Source organism: Brienomyrus brachyistius, chromosome 1 (genome assembly GCF_023856365.1).
Source record: "Brienomyrus brachyistius isolate T26 chromosome 1, BBRACH_0.4, whole genome shotgun sequence".
NCBI lineage: Eukaryota > Metazoa > Chordata > Actinopteri > Osteoglossiformes > Mormyridae > Brienomyrus > Brienomyrus brachyistius.
Genome location: NC_064533.1, coordinates 34506001 through 34532256, shown reverse-complemented (window position 1 = coordinate 34532256; position 26256 = coordinate 34506001). Strand labels below are relative to the sequence as shown.

At 40.1% G+C, this 26256-nt stretch overlaps 1 protein-coding gene across 1 annotated transcript in view; it reads right to left on the bottom strand.

Annotated features, from left to right (window-relative positions):
• Positions 1-26256, bottom strand: part of LOC125742724 (unconventional myosin-Ib-like) — a 50560-nt gene that overhangs the window by 4993 nt on the left and 19311 nt on the right. Inside the window, exons 6-23 of the mRNA XM_049014988.1 lie at positions 25335-25381; positions 24351-24414; positions 22408-22506; positions 21872-21975; positions 18174-18321; positions 16518-16636; positions 13803-13889; positions 13289-13354; positions 11045-11149; positions 9602-9664; positions 8665-8865; positions 8121-8347; positions 7830-8030; positions 6510-6603; positions 5783-5932; positions 5371-5439; positions 4795-4881; positions 60-134 (exon numbers count right to left, since the gene is read on the bottom strand). Coding sequence (XP_048870945.1) covers positions 60-134; positions 4795-4881; positions 5371-5439; positions 5783-5932; positions 6510-6603; positions 7830-8030; positions 8121-8347; positions 8665-8865; positions 9602-9664; positions 11045-11149; positions 13289-13354; positions 13803-13889; positions 16518-16636; positions 18174-18321; positions 21872-21975; positions 22408-22506; positions 24351-24414; positions 25335-25381 — 2006 coding nt within the window. The remainder of the gene's footprint in view (positions 1-59; positions 135-4794; positions 4882-5370; positions 5440-5782; positions 5933-6509; positions 6604-7829; positions 8031-8120; positions 8348-8664; positions 8866-9601; positions 9665-11044; positions 11150-13288; positions 13355-13802; positions 13890-16517; positions 16637-18173; positions 18322-21871; positions 21976-22407; positions 22507-24350; positions 24415-25334; positions 25382-26256) is intronic.

Below are 26256 nucleotides of genomic sequence, written 5' to 3'. Positions count from 1 at the left end.
GCATTGAATCAAAGATACTAGCTTCCCAAGAGAATTCATTGACGGATTCATAAACTTACAGTTCTCTGAATGATGAAGTTGTATATCTTCTTTCCTGCATTGGATTTAAAGAACTTTCTGTATTGCCGACGGACCTTCAAAACAAACATGTAAATCAGCACCTGAAGTACAAAATTAAGTAATTAATTGATACTTTATTGATCCCCGTGGGGAAATTTTCTTTACGCCTCCCCCAACTTGCTCTCTGTAGGTAAGAGCAAGATGGACGTGAAGGGCAGCCATCTCTTGCAGCACCCAGGGAGCTGGGGGTTAATGTTCTGGCTCAAGGACCTGTGGACATGCTGAGGCTGGGCATGAACTGGCGACCTTCTGATCACAGGCACAGAGGCCCATTGACCTCAAACTGAGATTGGAAATGGCGGTAGTTTCTTTTCGAATGAGTATAATTTATCCCTTCACTGTGCCATTTACATAACTTTCATATTTATATTTATAATAGGGCTGTCACTATCGATTATATTAATAATCGAGTAATCTACAGATTAATCTGATGATTCATCGAGTAATTGTTCATATATATACAGTAATATAATGTAATATAATATAATATAAACATTGAAATTGGTGCAAGGCAGGAACCAACCACATGTTACAGGGTGCACACTCAGTTAATTTAAGTTTAATGTTTTGGGGCAGTATAACACAGCGATTCTCAACCCATGGGTTGCAACCCAAATTTGGGTCATGGCAACTTGTGAATGGGTCAGGAGGCAGAGTTGAAAACGGAGGCATTTTAAAACCAAGAAGCTCCAATACTGATCCACGATCAGATTTCTCAGCCCCAGTCCTAGAATTAACGTATATAAATAGCTCTTTGGTCTGCAATTGCTTAGTGCAAAACTAATGAACACTCAACTACTCCCAGAAGCCAAATCACAGATGCTTAATTTAAAATTCACTGGCACATCCAGTCAGATTTGTGCAACAGGCATTGATTGGCATAAATTGCAGAGTGCACTGCGAGCTTCATCAATCATCATAGTGCTAATTTAAACCTATACTTGATACAAGGTTGCAAATGAGCTGGCAAGGTAAAAATTGGGTCATGGTGCAGAAAAGGTTGAGAACCACAGGTATAAGGAAATTGGCAGATCTACCAAAAAGGCACCAACACACATGGTGAACTTGCCAGCTCCACGAACGCAAGCGGCAGTGTGGTGACAGCACTACTCAGTTTGTCATTCTACTGTTAGGCTTGTATTATGTTATTCTTATTATGTATCATATAATGTAAAATGACATGGCTAAGTGACAAGGTTACCTTTGAGCAGCGACATACAGGAATCATGCATCCATCCATTTTTCAAACCGCTTATCCTACTGGGTTGCGGGGGGTCCGGAGCCTATCCCGGAAGCAATGGGCACGAGGCAGGGAACAACCCAGGATGGGGCGCCAGCCCAGCGCAGGGCACATTCACACACCATTCACTCACACAGGCACACCTACGGCAATTTAGTAACTCCAATTGGCCATGTTTTTGGACTGTGGGGGGAAACCGGAGTTCCCGGAGGAAATACAGGAATCACAATAAGCAAAATAAATTAAGTGAAAGTAATGACAAAGGAAGGATACAGTAGGTTATTTCGAGAGGCTAAATGGGACATATCTACGGCTAACTTCTTATTATTGGGTTAGTCCTTCAAACCTGAATGTCTTCTTTAAAGACATACTGTATATTTAATAGATATTTGTCTATATACTTAAACATATATTTATACTACCCCTCCTGGAGTGGTGGAGGGGTTTGTGTGTTCCAGTGATCCCAGGAACTTAGTTGCCCGGGGCTTTATCCACCTGGCAGGGTCACCCAAGGCAAACAGGTCCTGGGTAAGGAACCAGACGAAGTGCGGCTCACAAGACGCCTTATGATGAAAAAAATGATGGATCCATGATTTCCCTTGCCCGGACACGGGTCACCGGGGTACCCTCCGGAGTCAGGCCTGGGGGTGAGGCTCGATGGCGATCGCCTGATGGCGAGGCCTGCACCAATGGGGCCTGTTCGGGTACAGCCTGAAGAAGGTACGTGGGTCCCCCCTCCAATGGGCTTACCAGCTGTAGGAGGGGCCAAAGGGGTCGGGTGCAGTGTGAGTTGGGCAGTAGGCGAAGGCGGGGACTTTGGCGGTCTGATCCTCGGCTGTAGAAGTTAGCTCTAGGGACATGGAATGTCACCTCTCTGACGGGGAAGGAGCCTGAGCTGGTGTGCGAGGCTGTGAGGTTCCGACTAGATGTAGTCAGGCTCACCTCGACGCACGGCTTGGGCTCTGGAACCAGTCTCCTCGAGGGGGGTTGGACACTCTTCCATTCTGGAGTTGCTCATGGGGAGAGGCGCCAGGCAAGGGTGGACATACTTATTGTTCCCTGGCTGGGTGCCTGTACATTGGGGTTTACCGCAGTGGACTAGAGGGTAGCCTCCCTTCGCCTTCAGGTGGGGGGATGGGTCCTGACTGCGTTTATGTTCAGAATACCTACCCTTTTTAGAGTCCTTGGAAGGGGTGTTGGAGAGCACTCCTCCTGGGAACCCTCTTGTTCTACTGGGGGACTTCAATGCTCACGTGGGCAATGACAGTGAGACCTGGAGGGGTGTGAGTGAGAGGAATGCCCCCCCCCATTCTGAGCCTGAGCGATGTTTTGTTATTGAACTTTTGTGGATTGCCCATAATGAACACCATGTTCAAGCATAAGGGTGCACTAATATGTGCACTTCGCACCAGGACACACTAGGCAGTAGTTTGACGATCGAGTTTGTAGTCGTGTTATCCGACTTGCAGTCGCATATCTTGGACACTCGGGTGAAGAGAGGGGCGGAGCTGTCAGCTGATCACTACATGGTAGTGGGTTGGCTCTGCTGGTGGGGGAGGAAGCCGGCCAGGCCTGGCAGGCCCAAGCGTATAGTGAGAGTCTGGCAGAATCTCCTGTCAGGAGGAGCTTCAAGTTCCACTTCCGACAGAGCTTCTCCCATGTCCTGGGGGGAGGCGGGGGACATTGAGTCTGAATGGGTTTTGTTTACGTGCTTCCATTGTGGAGGCGGCTGACCAGAGCTGTGGCTATAAGGTGGTCGGTGCCTGTCGTAGTGGCAATCCCTGAACCCGCTGGTGGACACCGGTGTTGAGGGATGCCGTCAAGCTGAAGAAGGAGTCCTATTGGGCCATTTTAGCCTGTGGCACTCCAGAGACAGCTGACAGGTACTGACAAGCCAAGCAGAATGCGGCTTTGGTGGTCGCCGAGTCAAAAACTTGGGTGTGGGAGGAATTTGGCGAGGCCATGGAAAACGACTTCCGGACGGCTTTGAGGAGATTCTGGTCCACCATCCGGCGTCTCAGGGCGAAAAAGCGGTACGACATCAACACTGTTTATGGTGGGGATGGGGTGCTGCTGACCTCAACTCGGGACGTTTTGGGTTGGTGGAGGGAATACTTCGAAGACCTCCTCAATCCCTCAACACGCCTTCCAATGAGGAAGCAGAGTCTGGGGACTTGGGGGGTAGACTTCCTTATGTCTGGGGCGGAGGTCGCTGAAATGGTTAAAAAGCTCCTCAGTGGCCGGGCCCCGGGGATGGATGAGATCTGCCCGGAGGTCCTTAAGGCTCTGGATGCTGTGGGGCTGTCCTGGTTGATATGCATCTTCAGCATCGCGTGGACATCGAGGGCAATGCCTCTGGACTGACAGACCGGAGTGGTGGTCTCCCTCTTTAAGAAAGGGGACTGGAGGGTTAGCTCCAACTATACGGGGATCACACTTCTCAGCCTCCCTGGTAAGGTCTACTCAGGGGTTCTGGAGAGGAGGGTCTGTCGGATTGTCAAACCTCGGATTCAGGAGGAGCAGTGTGGTTTTCGCCCTGGCCATGGGACAGTGGACCAGCTCTATACTCTCAGCAGGGTCTTGGAGGGCTCATGGGAGTTTGCCCAACATGTCTACATGTGTTTTGTGGACCTGGAGAAGGCATTCAACCGTGTCCCTTGGGGAGTCCTGTGGGGAGTGCTCTGGGAGTATGGGGCAATAAGTTGGACTTTGTCACCGATTCTGTTTATAGCTTTTATGGACAGAATTTATAGGCACAGCCAGGGTGTTGAGGGTGTCTGGTTTGGTGACCTTAGGATTAGGTCTCTGCTTTTTTTCAGATGATGTGGTTCTGTTGGCTTCATCAGACCGTGGAGGAGGAGTTTAAGTATGTTGGGGTCTTCTTCACGAGTGAGGGAAGGATGGAACGAGAGATCGACAGGCGGATCGGTGCGGCATCAGCAGTGATGCTTTCGATTTACCAGTCGATCTACGCTCCTACCTTCACCTATGGTCATGAGCTATGGGTAGTGACCGAAAGAACGAGATCGCGAATACAAATGGCTGAAATGAGTTTCCTCTGCAGGGTGGCTGGGCTCTCCCTTAGAGAAAGGGTGAGGAGTTCGGTCATTCGGGAGGGAGTAGAGCCGTTGCTCCTCCGCATTGAGAGGAGTCAGATGAGGTGGCTCGGGCATCTACTTAGGATGCCTCCCGGACACCTCCCTGGTGAAGTGTTCCGGGCATGTTCCACTGGGAGGAGACTGGGACTATGTCTCTCGGCTGGCCTGGGAATGCCTCGGGATTCCCCCGGAGGAGCTGGATAACGTGGCCGGGGAGAGGGAAGTCTGGGTTTCTCTGCTGAGACTGCTGCTCCCTCTACCCGACCTTGGAGAAGTGGAGGTTAATGGATGGATGGATAGATATTTACAGTATACTAATTATCATGAGTGGCTTACCTGTTTCCCGTGCCAATATGCTGAAATAGTAGTCACTGCTTCAATGCATCTTTTCTGGTATTTTAGCTCACGAAGTGTCTTCCGAGCCTACATAAAGAACGGTGGTCGATGATAATGAACAGATTTAATCAACTCCAAACAGACACTACTAACCCAGATTCTTTTGCATCTAGGCACATTTATTCAAGCCAAATTTCACACTGTTGATACATCCATCCATCCATTTTCCAAACCGCTTATCCTTCTGGGTCACAGGGAGTCCGGAGCCCGTCCCGAAAGCCATGGGCACAGCCCAGGATGGGGGGCCCAGTCCATCGCAGGGCACACTCACACACCAGTCACACGGGCAATTTAGTAACTCCAATTAGGACAATCAGCGTGTCTTTGGACTGTGGGGGGAAACTGGAGTACCTGGAGGAAACCCCATGACGACATGGGGAGAACATGCAAACTCCGCACACATGTGACCCAGGCGGAGACTCGAACCCGGGTCCCAGAGGTGTGCAGCAACAGTGTTACAGTTCTTAATACATAAGTCATGCAAAAACAGCACTGGGTTACCAGTGCTTAACCCACCTTCCATCCTCTGATGTAAGACTGTACCACAACAGTTGAGATCTTGATCTGCTGGTATTTCTTTTGTTGCTGTAAAATAGTTCATAATGGTGAAAAAGTAAGTCAATCAAATGTAAATGGTATAACCTTAGCCATTTATCAATTCATTATCTTTTCTGCCATCTTTAAGCATTGTTTACAAAAGTATATGCCCTCTATTTACTTTGGGCAAATCATTGGACATAACGTGAACTATTGTAGATAAAAGTTATGGTCAGCTGGTCAACTTTCAAAAACTAACACTCATATTACAGGGCATTTTTACTTTTCACTTTTTACCTTATCAAATCTAAACTACTTAATTCATATAACCAAAGATATTTAATTGTCATTAGTGTAATATGTGATATGAGGAGGGCTGGAAGTGGCTTACTGCATATCTGCGATACCAGGCTGCCACAATGATCTGGCTCTTCTTCATGAGCAGGAAGAATGTACGACTCTTCCAGCCACGGTAGGTCTTCTGAATCAGGGTGGCCAGATCCTCCAGACACTGCTTCCTCTTCAGTTCCAGTTTGAAGAGCTGGAAAGCAAGCAGCACAACAACCTCTGGCCTCACTGTGCCATCTTAAATGATATATTATAGGATGATATAAAGAACTACAGGTCATGCTGAAAACAAAAGATACATCATGAATTAAGAATTAAGCTTGACAGCTGTTTGGTTTTGGCTGACATAGTTTCACTAATTGTCTTCATCATCTTTTCATTGGACTACTTCAGTCTGTATTAATAGGACACAATGGCACTGTTGAGAAGCAATGTTACAGTAATAATTAATCAGTTTTGCAAGCAAGCTTCCGAGCACTAGGTATTATGAAATATAAAATACAAACTGGAAAATGACACCTTTATGGTTTGGTTATTTAATTTTTTTCTTTTTGCTTAATTAAATGAAGTTGAATGACTTAATTTTGTACCAGGTTATAGGTTATGGAGTACACAATGTTATTTTGGCACAAGGCATATATGCTGTATGTCACATCGTAACTTGCGGTCTGTGCTTTAAGCAGGTAAATATAAGCCAATCATAGACTGAGGTTCTACTTTTGCCTGAAGGAAAATGCCAGTTCTTCTAATGGTGTTTGCAGAACTGTTACCGTTCTGGGGTTCCTGATGAAGATCTTAGTATGTCCATATGAGAACTCCTCCTTTTGGATCTGCAAGCTGGTTAAAAGCACCTTCACTCCTTCCCTGTAAGAACACCACCCTCAGCAGTTCATAATAAATTAGATCAGCTATGGGATTTTGAGATTTAAATAATTATGAATGATATGCCCTACACTGTACATCATTATCATAACATGAAAACAAATTTCACTTGGGTGGGAAATAGGTCTGGGTGATATGATGATTGCTGGTAATCAACAACATCAGACATGTGACCCAGTTTCAATATCTGAGAGTGACTAACCAGCAATCATCGTCTTTGTGGGGGTGTAAGCGTATCAGTATATGTAAAATTCACTTAAAACGGTGGTGTACAGTATGGCTACGGCTTACTTATGTTATCTGTGTGAACCACTACTTTAGATGGTTCATGACGTTTTTGAATCATAATTAAAACTGGCCCCCAATCAAAAAGAGCTAATAAGCAACCCACCCGGTCAAGTTTTAGTACTGGCTGTTTAGCAGATTTTCTCTATATTGTTTTTTCATGCTTTTAGCTGTGAACCAAATAAACCTTAAGTACAAGCACCTTCATGCCATACTATTAACCCAAGGCTAAGAAACAATGTTTAACATGCAGGACGTGATGTTTGAGTGAAATGGAAGCTATAGGAGACTTCGTAACTATGTACAGTAAAACCTTGGATTGCGAGCACAATTCATTCCGGAAACGTGGTTGTAATTCAAAGCACTCGTATATCAAAGTGAATTTTCCCATTAGAAATGATGGAAACTCAGATGATTGGTTCTACAACCCAAAAAATTTAATGTAAAAATGATTAATACAAAATATAAAGTAAAATACATAAAACAAATTAACCTGCACTTTACCTTTGAATAGAGTCGTGGATGGTGTGAGGGAGATGAAGTGGAAAAGAGGAGGGTTATTTTGCAGGACGACTTTCACTATAACTAACAGAATAACTGCTATCTGTTGGCTCACTGGAATCTTTTGCTTTTTGTGCCATTGTGCCAAAAGCGTATATGTAATTTATCTAATTTATATGTATCTTATTGCAAGACCTTGTTCATCTATCAAGTTAAAATTTATTTTAAATTTTTGCTCGTGTTGCAAAACAATTGCAAACCAAGTTACTCGCAATTCAAGGTTTCACTGTAGTTTTACCTCTCTAGAACATGCATTTCGTGTAATCCACACATTAGGCAGTGACTGACAGACAAGCAGAGAAAAGCTGACCCAATTCATAATGTAAAACAACAGTAGAAGACTGCAGATTTGTCAGTGTTACCTGGCTGGACCCCTCCACTGAGGCCAAGTTTGTTTGCAAAGCATCTTGTATCGCTCCAGGCAAGGTTGATAGGGCTGGCGAAAGGCATAGCCAGCACGACGCACACGAACATTCTCCATGAGGCCTAAGTAACGCACCTGATGGCGCACCAACACCTCTGTGAAAAGGCGGGCTGCCTTTTTGTCATTAGGCTTTATGCATCTAAAAAACACAGGAAATCATCTTTACATTTTCCCAAAAATATATATTAAATCAAAAACAGAACAGAATAAAACTAAATAAAAGCCACACCGAATGTAGTTGGGGTTTTTGGTTTGCAGATTCCTCATCAATGTGCCTACTGAGGCTTTGAACTGGAAGCCGGCAGTAGGTGGCCTTTTCAAGTTGACTTTACTAGGGTCACCCTCAGGGAAGAGCAGCTTTATCAGACTGTGGTTAGCCTTGTACATTGCTTGGGAAAGGTCACGGTAAAGCGAGTTGTTATTCTTGTCTACAAATCCTTCCACGCGGTACAACACCTAAGAAGAGAATATTATGAACATTAAATCTCTTATTATTATACTAATTATATTAAATATTAAATTATATTAAACTGCTGGACAATGAAGAATGACAGATTAAGTATCCAAGACAGTGGATACCGTTTCTTTTTTTCTGAAATGGCCAATCTATTCAAGATTAAAATGATTACAACTACTGTCCATCATCACATATCAAAAACCATAGGTGACACTATTTTGAATATGAAAAGTTGGGTATTCTGACTATCGTTAAATTAGGGAATGCTGGGAATTTGGCTCAAATGGAACCTCTACAGACCAGGAAATCTCTGTACCTTGCCAGCATAATGCTGAATGCGGAAACAGTTGCGAGGCAAGCTGCGGTCAGTGAGGAACTTTGAGTTCTTGCTGTGACAGCTCTCAAAGCATTGGTGCTTAGCGCAGACTGTGTTGAGTTTGTCTAGGAAGGTTTCGTCTGACACATTTCCAGGACGCAGACACTCCTCATCAAGCATGGCTAGGATCCCATTCTTGTTCTAAGTGAAGGCATGGCAATATATTGTATCTGCTACTTAAGAGGGGAAATCCAAATAACATACATAAATGTATTTAAGTGAAATGAAAACACAACAAAAATAAAATAATAGCATGTCTTAACTAAAGTGTAACTAAGGTGTAAGGCCTGATCCTTTTGAGTGATGAAATTGTTCACTGAATGAAACAAATTCCAACATATTACATGTTATTTAAAGTTCTAGTGAATGACAGTGTGGTTAAATTACAGTTAGTATGAAATCGAAATTTTAAAAATACCCTGAAAATGAAGCATAAATTATTTATTTACATGAACTGTTATCTTTTAAATGAATATTGGCATTTCTGAGAATAATGAAGAGCACTTAACAAGAGGGAGGAGTGGGAACCCTGTTGACAACCTGTGCTGTAAGTCATTTTTGGGAGCACACAAATAACTAACAATTTAATGTTTATTCTGAAGTGACCACATTCACAACTAAATGAACAATTTGTTTGTTTAGGCTCAGCTTTTACAGTAAGAGGCTTAATAATTCATATTGAAATATTATTAGAATATAAGTACACCTGTTTTGAAAATTTTATAATAAATTAATAAGCAATTCGTATATACTTTGCAAGTTTTAATGGACACAGACAAAATCAGTTTTTTATGATGTAATGCATGTGCAAATGTAAACTTTTCTGTCTTTTCAGGAGAAACAAAACAGAAAGCCTTTTCAAGAGAACAAAACTCACATTTTCAATGAGGTCACAGATCATTGCATTGTTGAAGTATTCAATGTTTGTCCATTCAATCCCCTGCAAAAAGAGGGTCAAAGTAATCTTAAATGATTAGCTTTCAATATTCAAATTCACAGGAAACTAACAAGGTGAGTTTTCAAAGAAAAGCTTGTAAAGATTTATCCCAAGCTGAGAGACTCAGGTGGTGAAACACTGTATTGTTCAGTAACTATTGTTTGGTAACTATGCTACAATTCAGTAAAAAACTTTTATTACAGATGAATGGAGTATTCATGCATATTCCTATAAAAAAAGGAAATGTGAACACTTTGTTCAAGTTCTAAAATATAATCTTCATTTATGGGGCTGGTTATAAAATGGAATTGCGTCACTCTCCTATCAGAAACCAGCCAGGTAAAAGGCGGAAGTAACATTGTAATGCCAGAAATTACTGTTAACTTATCCGACAGTTTCTCATGAATCGAAGGATGACATGAAATGAATGGGAAACATTAAGTGCAGGTGTGAGGTGCACTGCTGGGAGCTAAGGGCCTTGCTTGAGGACCCACAGATGTGCTGGGGCTAGATTTGCACTGATGACCTGCTGATTATAGGCACACAGGCTTAGCCCACTGCGCCACATGATGGCTGCTATAAGGTGTATAAGGTAAAAGGTATATAAAAGTCTATAAGGTATTGATAAATCATGTAAGGTATGTTAGTGATCAAGTCAAAAAGTACATGTGTGTGTATTGGATGGGTGCTGCAAATACTAGGGTGATTTTAGGAGCAGTTTTGAAATTGCTTAGCTAACATAGTTTGACAGACATAATATCATATTTTTACAACAAAATGATAATCATTTAAACATTTTCTTTGATTACATAAGACATTTAAACTGTATTGTATACCAGTATTGTGTTTGAGTCCCCCTTAGTCGAGCCCAAATCTAGACCATATGCTTAACAAATCAAGTCTGAGATAAGGCCGAGTCTAAAAGGGGGTTAATGTGAGACGAGACTGAGTCCATTACTGGAGCTGTGTAGTCGAGTACAAGTCAATTTCTGAGTCCAGAAAAAACACAAATTCAATTTTAGACTATGAAACTAAATTCAAAATTATTCAGCAAACACCTTCAACCAAAGCAACATAAGAGTGAAGAAAATTGACACATTAAAACATTTGAAAGCATTAAAATCCATTCCCCCTCGTGGCTAAAGGTGCATACAAGCTGTAAACATATGCCGTGGACTTGGATGGACTCAGGAAGGTTTGCAACAACTCTGCAATACAGTATACTGCACTACACTTCCAGTTCTATCAAAAGTGCTGTCCAAAATAGAACAATGCACACCTTAGGATCAGCTTACTGCAGTGTAACATCAATGCTTGCATTGAAGCACAACACAATATGCAGAGAAGATACTGGACGATAAATTTGCCATTGCATTTCCTCACCTCTCTAACATACTCCTCTTGTTCCTCCCGCAAAGTCAGCTCAATAAAGATTTGCTGAAGCTTCTCATTGCAGTAGTTGATGATGAATTGCTCAAAGCTGTTGTCCTATAAATGGGAATTTGAAAATGTAATGTTAGTGATCCCATATGCTTTGCATGTTTTTTAACCTCCAGTGAATGACCCTTGAAAAAAAATGCTGAATTCCCCCCATTAACAGTCCCATTAGAACTTGAATGCCTTGAACACCTCTCACATCATGCTGACTTGTCATTCGGGTGCTTGTTCAGTCCTGTTCTTGACGTGCTCAGTCCTCTAGCCTTTTACTCATTTAATCAATACTTCTACCAAAAGAGTGAACTACTTCTAGAAGTTTTGTGACAATAATATAAATTTACACAATGAGGGTTTTTGGTAGTTTTTTTTTTAATTTTGAAATATTAAACAAGTAAAGGCATCTGGTTGTAGCATGTTATAAGTAATGGCAATTTGCCAAAAAGGGCTGAGGGATATCTAAAAAATGATTTTCAATATATTATTCAAAATAATAACCAAAATAATATTCAAAATATCAATGTAAACGATAATATCGAAACGCCCAGTAGTTTGTACATGTCAATGAAATTCTAAATGCATTATCTGCAAATTCGAATGCGTTTCTGGCTTGGTGACACACACTCGGTTGTGGAAGGAAGGTTAATATAATGCTTTTATTAAAATAGCATGCAGATGAAGTTGCAGGGCTTTCTAAAATCAGGTGAGAGGGATCAACTAGGAGAATGACTAAGAGGAGGATATGGTCTGAAGAGAATTCACAAATTTCACATCAGTTTTGTGTTCGTAACAACACATAGCACTTGCACCAAGGAGGTGTGCTTAGTATAATACAATCCTTATTTGTGTCAAACTTGATTATCTGCAGAATTCAGCATGATAGTTTGGTTGAGTTACTCTCTCACCGTCATAGGAAAAAACAGGTGCAACTTCATTCATCAAAAAAATCCACAGCCAGCAGTAATATTGCTAAGCTGCATGGCTATGGGTGAACTTTAATAGCCATATGCAAAGGGAAACAGACATTTTGTTGAAAATGACCAACCCTCCTATCTGTTAAGATTTCTACAGATTTTTTTATTACCATTTATTGTTTGTGATGGAGCAAATGAAATGCCTGATGATAACTGACTAACTTACTGTACTGTAGAAATCAGCACAGCAGTGCTTAGATTGATATGCATTACAGAGGCAATATGGATCATCTTGGGTTGTTCAGTTTCACAGATGGACTTATGGTTAGACTAGAACATACGAACACATGTCACTCTAAAGCCTCTATACTTACTCCATTCTGATGCCATACACAGAGGAAATGAGACAAAGAGATGGGGTGAGACACAATTCATGCAAAATTGAAAGAATATCATGCTTTATTGTGAATTAGAACATGACCAGTTACATGGGTTGTGAAATCATGTACAACAAGTAAAATGACAAAATAATGAGTTTTGGTGAGGTGAACCACATCTGTCTTACTAGGGTCTGAAAAAATGCATTCTTTGGCAAAAACAAATGCTATCCTCTTAGAGCTGTTCGCCCGTGCCTCAACAATATGTCACTATATGACACATCTCAGGAATGGTAACAGTTAATGTCTATAAATAAAGCCCATTGTCAGCTTTTGGTCTTTCACCTGAGAGGAACACTGTCACTCATATTCTGTCAAACTGACACTCCTTCACCTTATTTACCAGACACTTTTGGCCAAGGAGACATAAAAGTGAAATAATAGCACATTAAAACCCATGTTCCTTCGAGGCCGCACTGAACCAGCGACCTAACGATGTCCCTCCTTACACATCTCCAGTCCTCTGCACTACCAGCTGAGCATTTCAGCTGCACCGCTCACTTTGTACATCAGTGCACCTTTTTCAGTACAAGAATTCCTGCCCATTTACCTCATACCAAAAAGTGACTTGCACTACTTTCTAATTATTCTGTGCTATTATACTACACGCTGCACTATCTATTGTTGTACCTATTATGCTGTACCTTGTCACTCTGCCTGCAGTTTTTTTTGCTGTAAATGTATTCTGAATTGCCATTTCTAATATATGTAGTATAAAAGCTTTTAATGTAATTTTACACTGTTTAGAGTGACAATAAAATTGAATCTATTTGAACTGTAGTGGCACAATTGTAAATCATGTAAAAAAAAAACAATGCATAAAATTAAAACATGATCCTTACCTCAAAAATTTCAAAGCCATAAATATCTAAGACCCCCATCACTTTCTTTCGTTCTTTGGTTTGAGCCTGATGGACAAAAAACAACATATAACAACAACATGACAATATGTATTAGTAGATTTTAAAAGTCAAGTCAAGTCAAGTAGGCTTTATTGTCATTTCAACCATACACACAGTATATAGAGAAATGAGATAACGTGCCTTCAGGACCATGGTGCAACACAGAGCAGAACAAAACAGAACAACATCACAAGTGCAGACAGGACACAAGCGCAACAATACAATTTGACAAGACAAGACAGACAAGATACAATGCAAATTAACAATATTGACAGCCTGAATACAGTATTTGAGTTACTGCATGCTAGCAGCAAGGGTTTTTTGTGCAAAAATGCCGTGGTAGAAAGAATCCATAATCATCAAGAATCTATTAAACCGGCACTAAAGGTTCTAATCTGATGGGAGACAAACTGGCATCTATAGAAACGTTGTTAAAAGGAAAGAAGAAAGATACCTTGATGCTTTCATTTATCCTGGTCACCAACCAACTGAACAGTCGATTATAGAGATTTTTGGCAAGAGCATCTCGGGCATAGTAGGCCTGTAGAATACAGAGGACAAATAAAACCATGGAGAAGAGGTTGTGTTACTGGGCTACAAAGGATCTGTTAAGGATCTGTGCCTGTGGAAGGTGAATTCAAATCATCTGACCAGAAGAGTAATCATATCATGGCTGGGCTCTTAAACAAAGCATGAATGAACCTTAACTGCTCCAGGGATGCTGGCTGATTCTGCACTTTGATACTAGTCTTTCCAAAGACAAAGGCTAAACAAATAAAAATATAACCCATTTCAAAATTATTCTACCTCTGGTACTCCAGTAACCAAGGATGACAAAAGGATGACAAAAATTGCACGGTTGAAAAATAGTAAAAATTCCTTCACCTCCAACAACACTTTATCAAGAACTTTCAAGAACTTTATGCACTATAAGTCTTGTACTATAACCGATACAGTAATGTACACTGTCTTTTTTTTCTTTGCTGCTATACTGCGGTTTAATATATTTGTATGTTAGTTCCACTTATATTCTATTTTCTATTTATAATTTTTTTGTTTACACACTCTGCTAGGTCAATGGTGAGCAAAAAATGCAACGAAATATCGTTCTGATGTGCACTAACTGGTGTATTTCTGAATGACAATAAATGTGGCTATTCTACTCTATTGTAAGATCACTTTATTGCAAAATAATTAGAAAAACACTTCAGTTGTATGTTTCAGCATAAACAAAAAAACAACTGTGAAAATGTTACTGATGTTCATACCATAGCACTGCACCAATAAATAATATTTGCTTTTAGTATTTGTCCAGTGTTCTAGGATTCGTCATTCAAATGTTTTGAATATTGAGCATATGAACTGTTTTTTGCACATCGCAATGTTAATGGCACAAGAATTTTTCACAATTAAGAAATACTAATTGCTGGAGCTGCTGTCGCAGTGCATTGGACATTATTGTATTTATGGGAGGAAGTTCCTCGCCATTTTTATTACGATTAATAAGGTAAAGATACCACTTCGTTTTGAAATGCAGCTGACATTTAAAAAAAGTACTTAAAGCTGCTTTTCAGACCTGAGAAATACAGCAAAATACAGTATGACAAAATAAAACAAAAATCTTTTATTCGTTAATCTGAGAAGATTATGAAATATTTATGAAAATAAAGGAATCTTGTATCTTGCTTTTCCCCGAAATCTAGAAAACTTATATACTACTGACCAATACAGACTGAGGGTGAGGTTTACCAGAAACTGGCACAGACGGACTAGTAGATTCACCCTGTCTGGCAAAGATTGGCACAGAGAGGTAGGCAGCTTCATTCTGTCTGGCATTAAGCATGGTGACTGGTACAGAGAAGCTGTCAGCTTCATTCTGTCAGGCATTAAGCATGGTGACTGGTACAGAGAAGCTGTCAGCTTCATTCTGTCCGGCATTAAGCAAGGTGACTGGCACAGAGAGGCTGTCAGCTTCATTCTGTCCGGCATTAAGCAAGGTGACTGGCACAGAGAGGTAGGCAGCTTCATTCTGTCTGCCATTAAGCATGGTGACTGGCACAGAGAGGTAGGCAGCTTCTTTCTGTCTGGCAATAAGCAAGATGACTGGCACAGAGAGGCAGGCAGCTTCATTCTGTCTGGCATTAAGCATGGTGACTGGTACAGAGAAGCTGTCAGCTTCATTCTGTCCGGCATTAAGCAAGGTGACTGGCACAGAGAGGCTGGCAGCTTCATTCTGTCTGCCATTAAGCATGGTGACTGGCACAGAGAGGTAGGCAGCTTCATTCTGTCTGGCATTAAGCATGGTGACTGGTACAGAGAAGCTGTCAGCTTCATTCTGTCTGGCATTAAGCAAGGTGACTGGCACAGAGAGGTAGGCAGCTTCATTCTGTCCGGCATTAAGCAAGGTGACGGGCACAGAGAGGTAGGCAGCTTCATTCTGTCTGGCATTAAGCAAGATGACATGTACAGAGAAGCTAGCAGCTTCATTCTGCCTGGCATTAAGCATGGTGAATGGCACAGAGAAGCTAGCAGACTCATTGTGTCTGACATTAAGCTTGGTGACTGGTACAGAGAAGCTGGCAGCTTCATTCTGTCTGGCATTAAGCATGGTGAATGGCACAGAGAAGCTAGCAGACTCATTGTGTCTGACATTAAGCTTGGTGACTGGTACAGAGAAGCTGGCAGCTTCATTCTGTCTGGCATTAAGCATGGTGACTGGCACAGACGAGCTAGCAAAGATCTCTTGATCCTATCTTAGAGACCTCTGCACTAATACAGCAACCAGCTATCTAGGTACCTTCTCCGACCTGGGGTGAGAAGCAGCATCTCCATTTCACCTATGCTAATGTGGCAGGCAAGACGTGGGAGACCAGGATGCAGACAAATGCTCCTCAATAGTCAAAATTCCTTGAGGGAAAACTATACAAAAGGGAGTCAGAAGAGGTTATAGTCGTCTTCCAGTAACCATCCACACAAAGTGCAAATGCAATCTTGCTTGTCCTTTCCCTCCTCTGTAGGGTTCTTCTAAGCACAGGATTCATACCTCACTGCAGCAACATTTGCTGCTGGACTGCACAGTTCTGATGACTGAAAAAGTCCCATTATGGTGCCAGCCACCATCTTTCCTGCATCTTTAATGACCACATGAATCACAGCCTAAAAGTCTTACCTGGGCCACATTGAGGGTGGTGGACACCTTCTCCTGTTTGGCTTCCACAGTCCGGACACTGAAGGCCCTTTCCAGTAGCAACTGGTCAATCCCCAGTAACTCACACATTTCCTTCAGGTCTGTTAAGAAGAATATTTATATCATTAAAATGCTTTTTTTAAAGTTAAATAACTTAATAAAGTAGTAGTATAATTTAAATAAAATCAAACAATTGAGAACTACAGGGTAAATTAAACTAAATGTTCTGTATTTCAAAAGAGAATTATAAAAAATAGTATGATATAAAAGTGAATATGAAAAATGATTAATTATGTGGCCATTACCAGTTATATAGTCACTTGTGTTGATATTTGCATAACATTTCATGTTTGTAGGTAGCAGTAAGAATATATATACACACACACACACACAGTATTGTGCAAAAGTCTTAGGCAATCTAAAGAAATGTTTAAAACTGTTTGGGTAGCAAGTGTACTTTGGCTTAGAACAAAAAACACAATTTAACATTAGAGCATGTGCAAATTAACAGTAACACAATAAAAACTAGTAATTATTTCTTCTGTTTTCTAAAAAGTTACTGATATCTAGTTGGATGGCTAGATGAATACCGCTTCAGTTCCCAAACTTCTCCTCAGGGGCACCTCAGCCGTTCCATGATTTTATTCAGTTTCACTAATAGCTTAATTAAATAATTAAATAATAATAATTAAATATATTGGTTTAAAACGTCAGTGACTGAATTGACTAGCTGTATGAGGTGTGCTAGCGCCCAAGTCAAAAAATACATGGCTGCACTGGACTGTCTCTGCAAATACTAGGATGATTTTAGCAGAGGTTCTGAAATGCTTAAGTTGACACACCTCGACAGGTATAATATCATAGTTTTACACCAACACAAGGATAATCTAAACATAATTTTTTTTGCCTGCCTAAGACTTTTGCACAGTACTGTATATGTGCTACGGTTTCTTCAAAAAGCATGTCCAAGCGTGTCGGTAAACCGATTGCCGTGTCTAAATTGGCTCTGAAGTTGTGTGTGTGTGTGTGTGTGTATATATATATATATATATATATATATATATATATATATATACTGCAATGGGTTGGCCCTCCATCCTGGGTTGTTCCCTGCCTAGTGCCCATTGCTTCCGGGATAGGCTCCGGACCCCCCATGACCCAGTAGGATAAACGGTTTGGAAAATGGATGGATGGATATATATATATACATACACACATGTACATATAATTGTGTGACTGTGTGTTAGCTAGCTCCATAATTACATTCTGAACAGTACTTTTACCACACAGGTCCTCTCAAAAAACATGAACTTAGTGAGTGTTAGTCTGGAAAAGCTCACATTTCAAAGAATATACTTTCTAAAGCATATATTACACTTCTGCTGACAGTTTTTCCTAGTGGTGGACGCTGCCATATGCACCACAATTAAGAAGTAATAAGAAAAACTTCCTTCTTCAAAGGAGTGATCCTCAACAAGCCTATGCAGGTTATCATTCTTCTCAAAACGTACAGCTGTTTTTGGTTTAAGGAGAATTATCTGTAGAACACCACAAGCAGTGTAGGGATCTTGATATATGAAGTAAAGAAAATTAATTAATACCAGCCAAATATCACAGCAGTACGCAAAGTGGTCTCACCATTCTTGTCCTTCACCCTGCTCTCATCAAAACCATCGACACGTGATTCTGACTTAAACTCAATATTGCCCAGCTTTAGCACAGCAGCCACCAACTCCAGCACAGAATGTACCTCACTCTCCATGAAGCCAACAATCTGCATAGCATTCTGGGGAAAAGGAGGAAATGGGACCATTAAGAACAAGGCTGGATATGCAGCTGGAATGCAGCATTCATAATAAAAAAAAGATGAGAAAGATAATGCCATTTATTGACATAAACTTATTTTAAAAACTGACGGTTCAAGAGAGATTTCAAGGTACAGTGTAGCGCTTTACTTCATGGGGTACAAATACTTTGTAATAAGTCAGTTACTGCTGATGTACCAATTACGAACAAATCATGAAGAGTTACAGTTGCCACTTGATATAAAGGATGTATCAATTCATTAATGATGAACAAACATGACATTTCTCTTTTGTTATCCATTATTTGTTCCTTCAACAGTTCCTTAGTAGTTCATTCAGTAGTTCACAAAGGTTTACAGAATTAACAGATATAGTAACAAATACAGTAACTGCTTGAGATGAAAGATACATCATGATTCATTAATGATGAACAAATATGAAATCAGTATTTATCTTGTGTTATTCATTACTTGTTCCTTCAATAGTTCCTTCCGTAGTTCACAAAGGATTACAAAATTACCAGATATAATAGCAAGTATAGTAATTGAGATCAATCATGCATCATAATTCATTAATGATGTATTAACATGATAGTATGTAACTACAACTTAGTCTAAGACTGAATACTGTCACGCCCAGCTCATACGATCCTCGTGTGTGCCACGCCCCCTGATTATCCACGTGTGCTTCCCTGATTGTACCCAGCTGTACCCTGTTGTCTTGCCTATTTCAGTCCATGTCGTGCCTTAGTTCTTTGTCCGTCATTGATGTTGGTCAATGTCAGTGCCTGTGTTTTGCTCCTTTTGTCCTGGTCCTTAATAAACCCCCCGTTTCCCCTGACTTGCGGCTCCTTGCCTGCTTCCTGCTCGCCTGCCTGCCCGTACGCATTACCCGCTCACCCGGCGATCGTGACAGAATACACTCTCAATGAAGCAGATTGTATTTTCCATTTAATTGATCCAAAGAAGGCACTTGCTCAGGGAGACAACTTGACAGGAATATTTTTTTTGAAAATGGTTGCTGTGCATCACTTGAGCTTGGGAAGTGTGTTTTAGCCACAACTTCCTTGCTTTAAAAAGAAAAAAAAACTGCCAGTAATTGTCACATTCAGTGAGGGAAATAATTATTTGACCCTCTGTTGAATTTCTAACTTGACCATTTTTTAAAAATGAGCAGTCTATAATTTCACTGGTAGGTTTATTTTAACATCAGAAGATAGATTTTCAACAAAACAAACAAGAAAAAAATCATTATGTAACAGGTACAAATCAATTTGTCAGTGATCTACAGAAATAATTATTTGATTCCCTACAAACCAGCAAGAAACAATGTGCATGTGCACTAACAACAAAAGTAGTACTTAATTAAGTATTAACACCCCTTTTCCCTCCCCCGTTGCAAGTCGTGTCATTTTTATGTTGTAAGGTGTAGTGCCATCATGTGCTTATGTTGCTGAGGTGTTTTTTTCGGTTCCCACAATGTCCTCCCCACTGGAGTACAGTCTGGGGGCTGTTTTTTTATTCTCCTCCTCTCTCCTCATGTTATTCTGTTTCTTTTCTTCTCCCTTCCCCTGTCTCCCGACCGGTCTACCCCCTACTGTGATGTTTGTGTATATGTATGGTCGGGTTGATGGCCAGTTTTTTCGCTGGTACTCGTGACTAGTGACATGGTATATTGCAATAGCAATAAAGGGTTTCATCAAATCATCAAATCAAATTAACAGATAACAAGCCAGCATTCACATTTGATGGCATTACTTTGTTAAATAGTATTCTTGGGTCACTACCCTGTCTATATCTTCAATCTTATCACCATGGGAAATACCTAAGAGCTGCCTAAGGGCATCAGAGACAAGATTGTTGACCTTCACAAAGGTGGAATGGGCTACAAGACCATCAGCAAGCAGCTTGATGAGAAAGTGACAACTGTTGTTGCAATTTTTCACAAATGGGAGAAAGACGAAATCCTGCAGTGCTCGCAAAGGGCCCCTGCTCAAGAAGGCCCAGTCTGAAATATGCCAATGAGCACCTGAATAATTCCAATGAGGCTTCGAAGAATGTGATGTGGTCAGATTAGACCAAAATTGAGCTGTTTGATATCAACTCTACTGGCCGTGTTTGGAGGGAAAAGAAAGCTGACTATAACCCCAGAGGTGGAAGCATTATGCAAAGCAGTGGTTCGAGAAGAAGCACATTAAGGTCATGGAGTGCCCTAGCCAGTCTCTGGACCTTAATCCTGTAGAAAACCTATGGAGGGATCTCAAGCTTCATATATCCAAGTGACAGCCTAAAAACCTTAAAGATTTGGAGGAGATCTACAAAGAGGAGTGGATGAAAATTCCTGCTGAGCTGTGGGCAAACCTGGTGACCAACTACAAGAAATGTCTGACAGCTGTGCTTGCCGACAATGGTTACTCCACCCCGAACTAAAGCACATGTTCCAAGAGATCAAATACTTATTTCCCTCGATAAATGACGAATTGGTTTGTAACTGTTACATAATGTTTTTTTTTTTTGCTTGTTTTGTTGATAATCTTTTGCTTGTTAAAATAGACTTACCAGTGAAATGATAGACTTCTCATTTCTATACTAATGGGGCAACTTAAGAATTCAGCAGGGAGTCGAATAATTATTTCCCTCACTGTACAGTAACCGTAAGACAAAAGGACTTGGTAGAGAGACATTTGAAAGGGAAGGAAAGAGAAGTGACATAAGTGATGAATGAAACACCTGTGGGGTTTGGCACCAACAGATGGCTGATTGTTTCATAGGACTGGAGCCTATTGTCCACTGCACAGTAGTGCTTGTTATGTTTATTTGTCTGAACCAACAGCTGTGCAACGGCTGCTCAGACAGGAAAGACTGAGGAATTGTAAAGCTATTACCGGGAACTGGTGCGGGGGTGTGGGAAGGGTGTGACACAGATGTTATTTAACACACTTGACACTGAGGAAATGATAGAAAAACATGGTGATATATAGTATGTACTACATTTCTACATGCTGAAATTCTTCATGGAAGTGAGATATGATTATCATGATTATATGTGATTATGTATGACTATCTGGAAGGAATTAAGTGCTTTCCCCCACATATTATTTCGTTTTTATATTTTTCATTATGCTTCCAGCATTATTATATTTCACCATCTTCCACTTCCCATTTTTACTGCTTAAACACAAACATATGCAATATTTAAGCATAAACATTTAATTATATTTCGTTCTTTCTGTTTGCAAATTAAAACTGTTTGAGATGTGTACAACGTGCCTTGCTTATATGCTTTGGACAAAAGTGTCTGCTAAATAAAGAAGTGTGAATACAGTGTAAAAGCAATGCACATATATTCAAAAGCTTTGGTTCTGCCTTCAGAAAAGCTTGTCTGCAAAGTATGCAAGTAACGAACACAAAAAATAAATTATGTCAAAGTGATGTTGATCTGTGAGTCCAAAGAGGTATTTTCTGACAGGTAACTGACAGGCAGACAAGAACGATGGAGTTACGGAGAGTCTCCTCATGCCTCGAAACCTACCCTGACACTCCGAAAGTTGGCAGCGTCATCCAGCCCATTGACCACAGCACAATCAAGACTCAGGTAGTTGTATTTGAAAAAGTTTCTTTCCAGCATTAGTTTTTCTGAGTGTAAGAAGAACACAGACAAAGACATTCAAAAACAGATACTATAGCTTTGTAGAGAGTCCAAGTACACTAGATTATCATTATCAACATATTGGCACATTTAGATTTCATCGAGCTTTTGTCTGACTGAAGATTATTTTTGAATAGCACCCTCATTGAAGCTGATACACCACACATATCAAAATACTTTCAAATAAATTCACATGGATCTTGGATTTATGGGTAGGACAGAAGAAAATCAGACATCCATCACATTATTCTGCAACTGCAATGTCATTTCTTTTGCTATATCAAACATATTAGACCATAAAGGATAATAAGAGGTATAATAAATATAATGCAATGTATTTGACAGTACAAATACGGAAATATGAACTTGTGTCAAAGTACACAATAGATTTTCAGAAGGGTCCATCAGAGATTACTCACTCAGTAAGTCATCTGATGCTCCAGAGAGGAGCTGGTAAAATATGTGGAAGTTCCTCTCTCCTCTGGGCTGCCTGACAACCCGAGACTTCTCCAGAAGATCTAAGGGAGGTTTCAAAGCATAGATATACATCAGTACTGGTCTTACAGTGACACCATTCCACTACTGTACTTCCATTACTTTTGTTTTCCAGTAATGAGATTGAATTAGTGACCGAAATGTTGTCTTAAGTATCAAGAATTCCAAAACATCACTCACAGACAAACATGATAAACACATGCATGCTCACTCATTCTCCCAGAAACTCCTAAGTCCACAGTACAGAAGAAGCACACACAAAGACAAATTTAATATAAACTGTGTGTCTGAACTCTGAAAAACCGTACTTTGAGGAAGCCCATGCAAACACAAAGATGTGAAACCAGATGTGAATTGGTGAGCCAGCTCACCAATTCCTGAATAAATTAAAATGGCATTTATTATTCACCAATATCAAGTTGTGATGCCTGCCTAGTGAAGCAGGTGCTCATTATATTCTGGGTGACCCTACACCAAGGTGATAACACATATGTGTAACTGTCCTTGACCCTTCCCAGATCTGCAAGAACGAAGGCACATGAAGTTCCTCTCTTGGTATTGATCAAAGGGCATATAGTAAATGATATACGATCTGTGACTAAAGGTTGCATTGCTAGTGATTTATGGTTCTTATCCCACATTTTATCCTCTATATTTTTTTTTATCAATTTCTGAGGTACTGAAGTTTATTTAGCTAACCTGTATGATACTAGTATAAGCACTTATATTCAGGATAGAGAGATTTATTTGTGTAGAACCTGATAAGCATGGGTTCATAGCACTTCAAAATCAGTACCAGTGTATAGATTGCCCTGTGCTTGCCCCGAAGACACAATTATAAAAAGTAAAATATTTGCCTATCAATACACGAGATACAACCTTACTGCTACAATTTCAAATGTTTCTTACTGTGCATTTCCTGGGAGAGAAGTATACCTGGAGTAGTGCTAATTTTGTGTTGTGAAAATGTGGATTCTGAGTAATTGTACTGTAAGTCTCGTGTCAGTGACCATTTTCCAATTATTAAGAATACTCAAATTATTATAGCATCATGAACGTTTGGGAAACTGAAGACTGATGAATAGTAAGTGGATACGCAGAAGGACACAATACAGGAAGTTCTTCTAAAATGTTTAACACATGCCAGTATTCATCTACACTTATATTTCAAGGAGGTTGTGCACCTTCTGCTGATACTCCTAATAGAATAACATAAGGTTTGCTATCTCCAGGAAGTAAACATGCACTGCCGTGCGTATTTTCTCTACGGGAAAGTAAAATGTAGTACTTCAGTAAATGTCCTTTGTTTAATTGCTTTTCTAAAGGGACGAGTAGAGACAATTGCTTAGATAATTCAAAAGTAATCATCTCAGTTATTGCAATCTAAGTCTATATTACTGCCTTTGGCAAAGAATCATGATGATTATTGGATGCAGTTAGTTTTTATAGTGGTTTTCATTGATTTCATGATCATTGTGACTGCACGGAAACTGAGACCTCTGTACTGAGCAGCATACATACAATCTATTAGTCCTGCATGTCATACATATCAACATCTATCCATCCATCGATCCAGTATCGTGACCACTTAATCCCCACTGCGGTCGCGGGGGCCTATCCCAGGAACAATGGGCGCAGGCGGGAACCAACCCTGGGCAGGCGCCAGCACACAGCAGGGCGCACACACTCACCCAGCCACACGCACACTCACACAACTACAAGGCCAATTTAGACACACCAATCAGTTTATCCTGCATACTTTTGGACTGTGGGAGGAAATCTGAGTATCCATATCAACATATGGCAATATAATACTATCAACTTACATCAGTCCACAGTCTGTATTACATAGCAATTCCATACTTACAGTTGCTAATTACTCCACCCAAAGGGTCACCTTTAAAGTCAAATTCAATATCCATGTACTTTCCCTGTTAAAAATAAAGCACCATTAAACATTAGTGACAATGCTATTCATAGGAGTAGTAGCAGTAATATTATACTAATATTCTACAACTCTATCTGCTTTTAAGAAATATGTGAGTAGTACTGAGACTGGGACTGCAACTTATTCCACCTAAATATTTGGGGGGTCTGCATCCCCCTTTGCAGGTCCTTTGCAGATCATAATGAAGAAAATCCCTTTTCAAATACCAGTGCTAAGTTTGTAAACTACCAATAAGCTTCATTATGTATTTAATCAATACTAATGACTGATGGCTTCCTGAAGTGAAATTCCACTTGTTAGAGGAAAATGCCATAATCAGTTATATAACAGCTCTCTTAATGATAGGAAATAATTGACCAACATGTTCAAATTCTTACTACATGACCCCTTTCCTAAAAGGGGAAATTCTCATCTTTTGACAGCTGATCCTGAAATACCATTCTGATATGTCTGGAGAAATACAGAACAAACTCAAAATTTAAAAAAGCACTGTGGACATCAAATATTGTGATTAATCAGTTTAGATTTTACTTTCAGTATTTATTTCACTATGGAACACAAACAGAACGCTGTTAAAATCAATCAATCATATGTTTGAAATGTTGCTCCCACCATAATCTAACAGGCATAAATAAATTAGTATAATTTTTTATTAAATTAAAAAAAAAAAAAAAAAAGATGCATAGTCTCGATAACAGAAAACTGCTATAGCAGTTTATGCAAATAGTTTCAAGATATTTGTGCATTTCTTTGAATCCTTCATAGTCAACATATTTAACAAATACCTACAATATTTTAGTAGGTAATTTACTAGTGAGTAAGGAAAGTTGTGGCTTAAAGTGGGTTAAATCATTATATCTTCTATTTCTGAAAAAAAAAACCTCTACATAACTGAATACTCACAAATCGAGAAGAGTTGTCATTTCTTACAGTTTTTGCATTCCCAAAAGCTGAAAAAAGAAAACAGTGTTAGTACCCAGTATTAATAAAAGTTATAACAGAGCAGTGTATGTGGACTGAGAAATGACATTCGCAAAAAAAAAAAAAAAACACAGACTATATAATTCCCCTATGGCAAATGACCTTGATCTTTACTAGCCCATCCTAGAAGCATATCAGTAAGTAGATGCTAAAAGAAATTTTTAGAATCAGTGTATTTGGTATTCAATGTGAGACTTAATAACTGAGCTTGATGTAATACTATGAATAATATAAGAAATGTTTGCATGAATCAGGGTTCAAAGGTTGTGTCCTTTTTAGGATCATGCTAAGTTCTTCATCTGCAGCAACATATGTAACACACAGAGTGCCTCACATCATAAGTATTAGCAGTGAAAGAGCTCATTGAAATGGTAACGATGGGACTAATGAGGGCCCAAGGGAAAGACCAAGGCTGCCGTTCCCAGGGCAGAGTAGGAAATGTGATTTGTCTCTGCTTTAGGGGTCAGTGCAGCCAGCAGATAAACTTTTTCATATCTGGTTTGTTGGAAAATGATTGAGAATTTTAATGGAACCTGCAACCTCTTCAGCATCAAGACATTTCCTCAATGATCCATAATACATTGCTAAAGAAAATTAGCTAAAAAATATTTCACCAAAATTATTATACCAAATGTAAAAAGTCTGTATTGAACTGAACCCATGTGCAAATTACAGATGCTCCTCTACTCACGAACGAGATATGTTCCGAACGGCCGTTCATAACTTGAAATGTTCGTAAGTCAACATCATTTTAAGGGTATACAAACTAGGATGCTGGGAGTTCACACGCTGCGCTGCTGCACGGCGGGAGTAGCAGCCAGAAGTCGTATTAGGTGGAACTAGA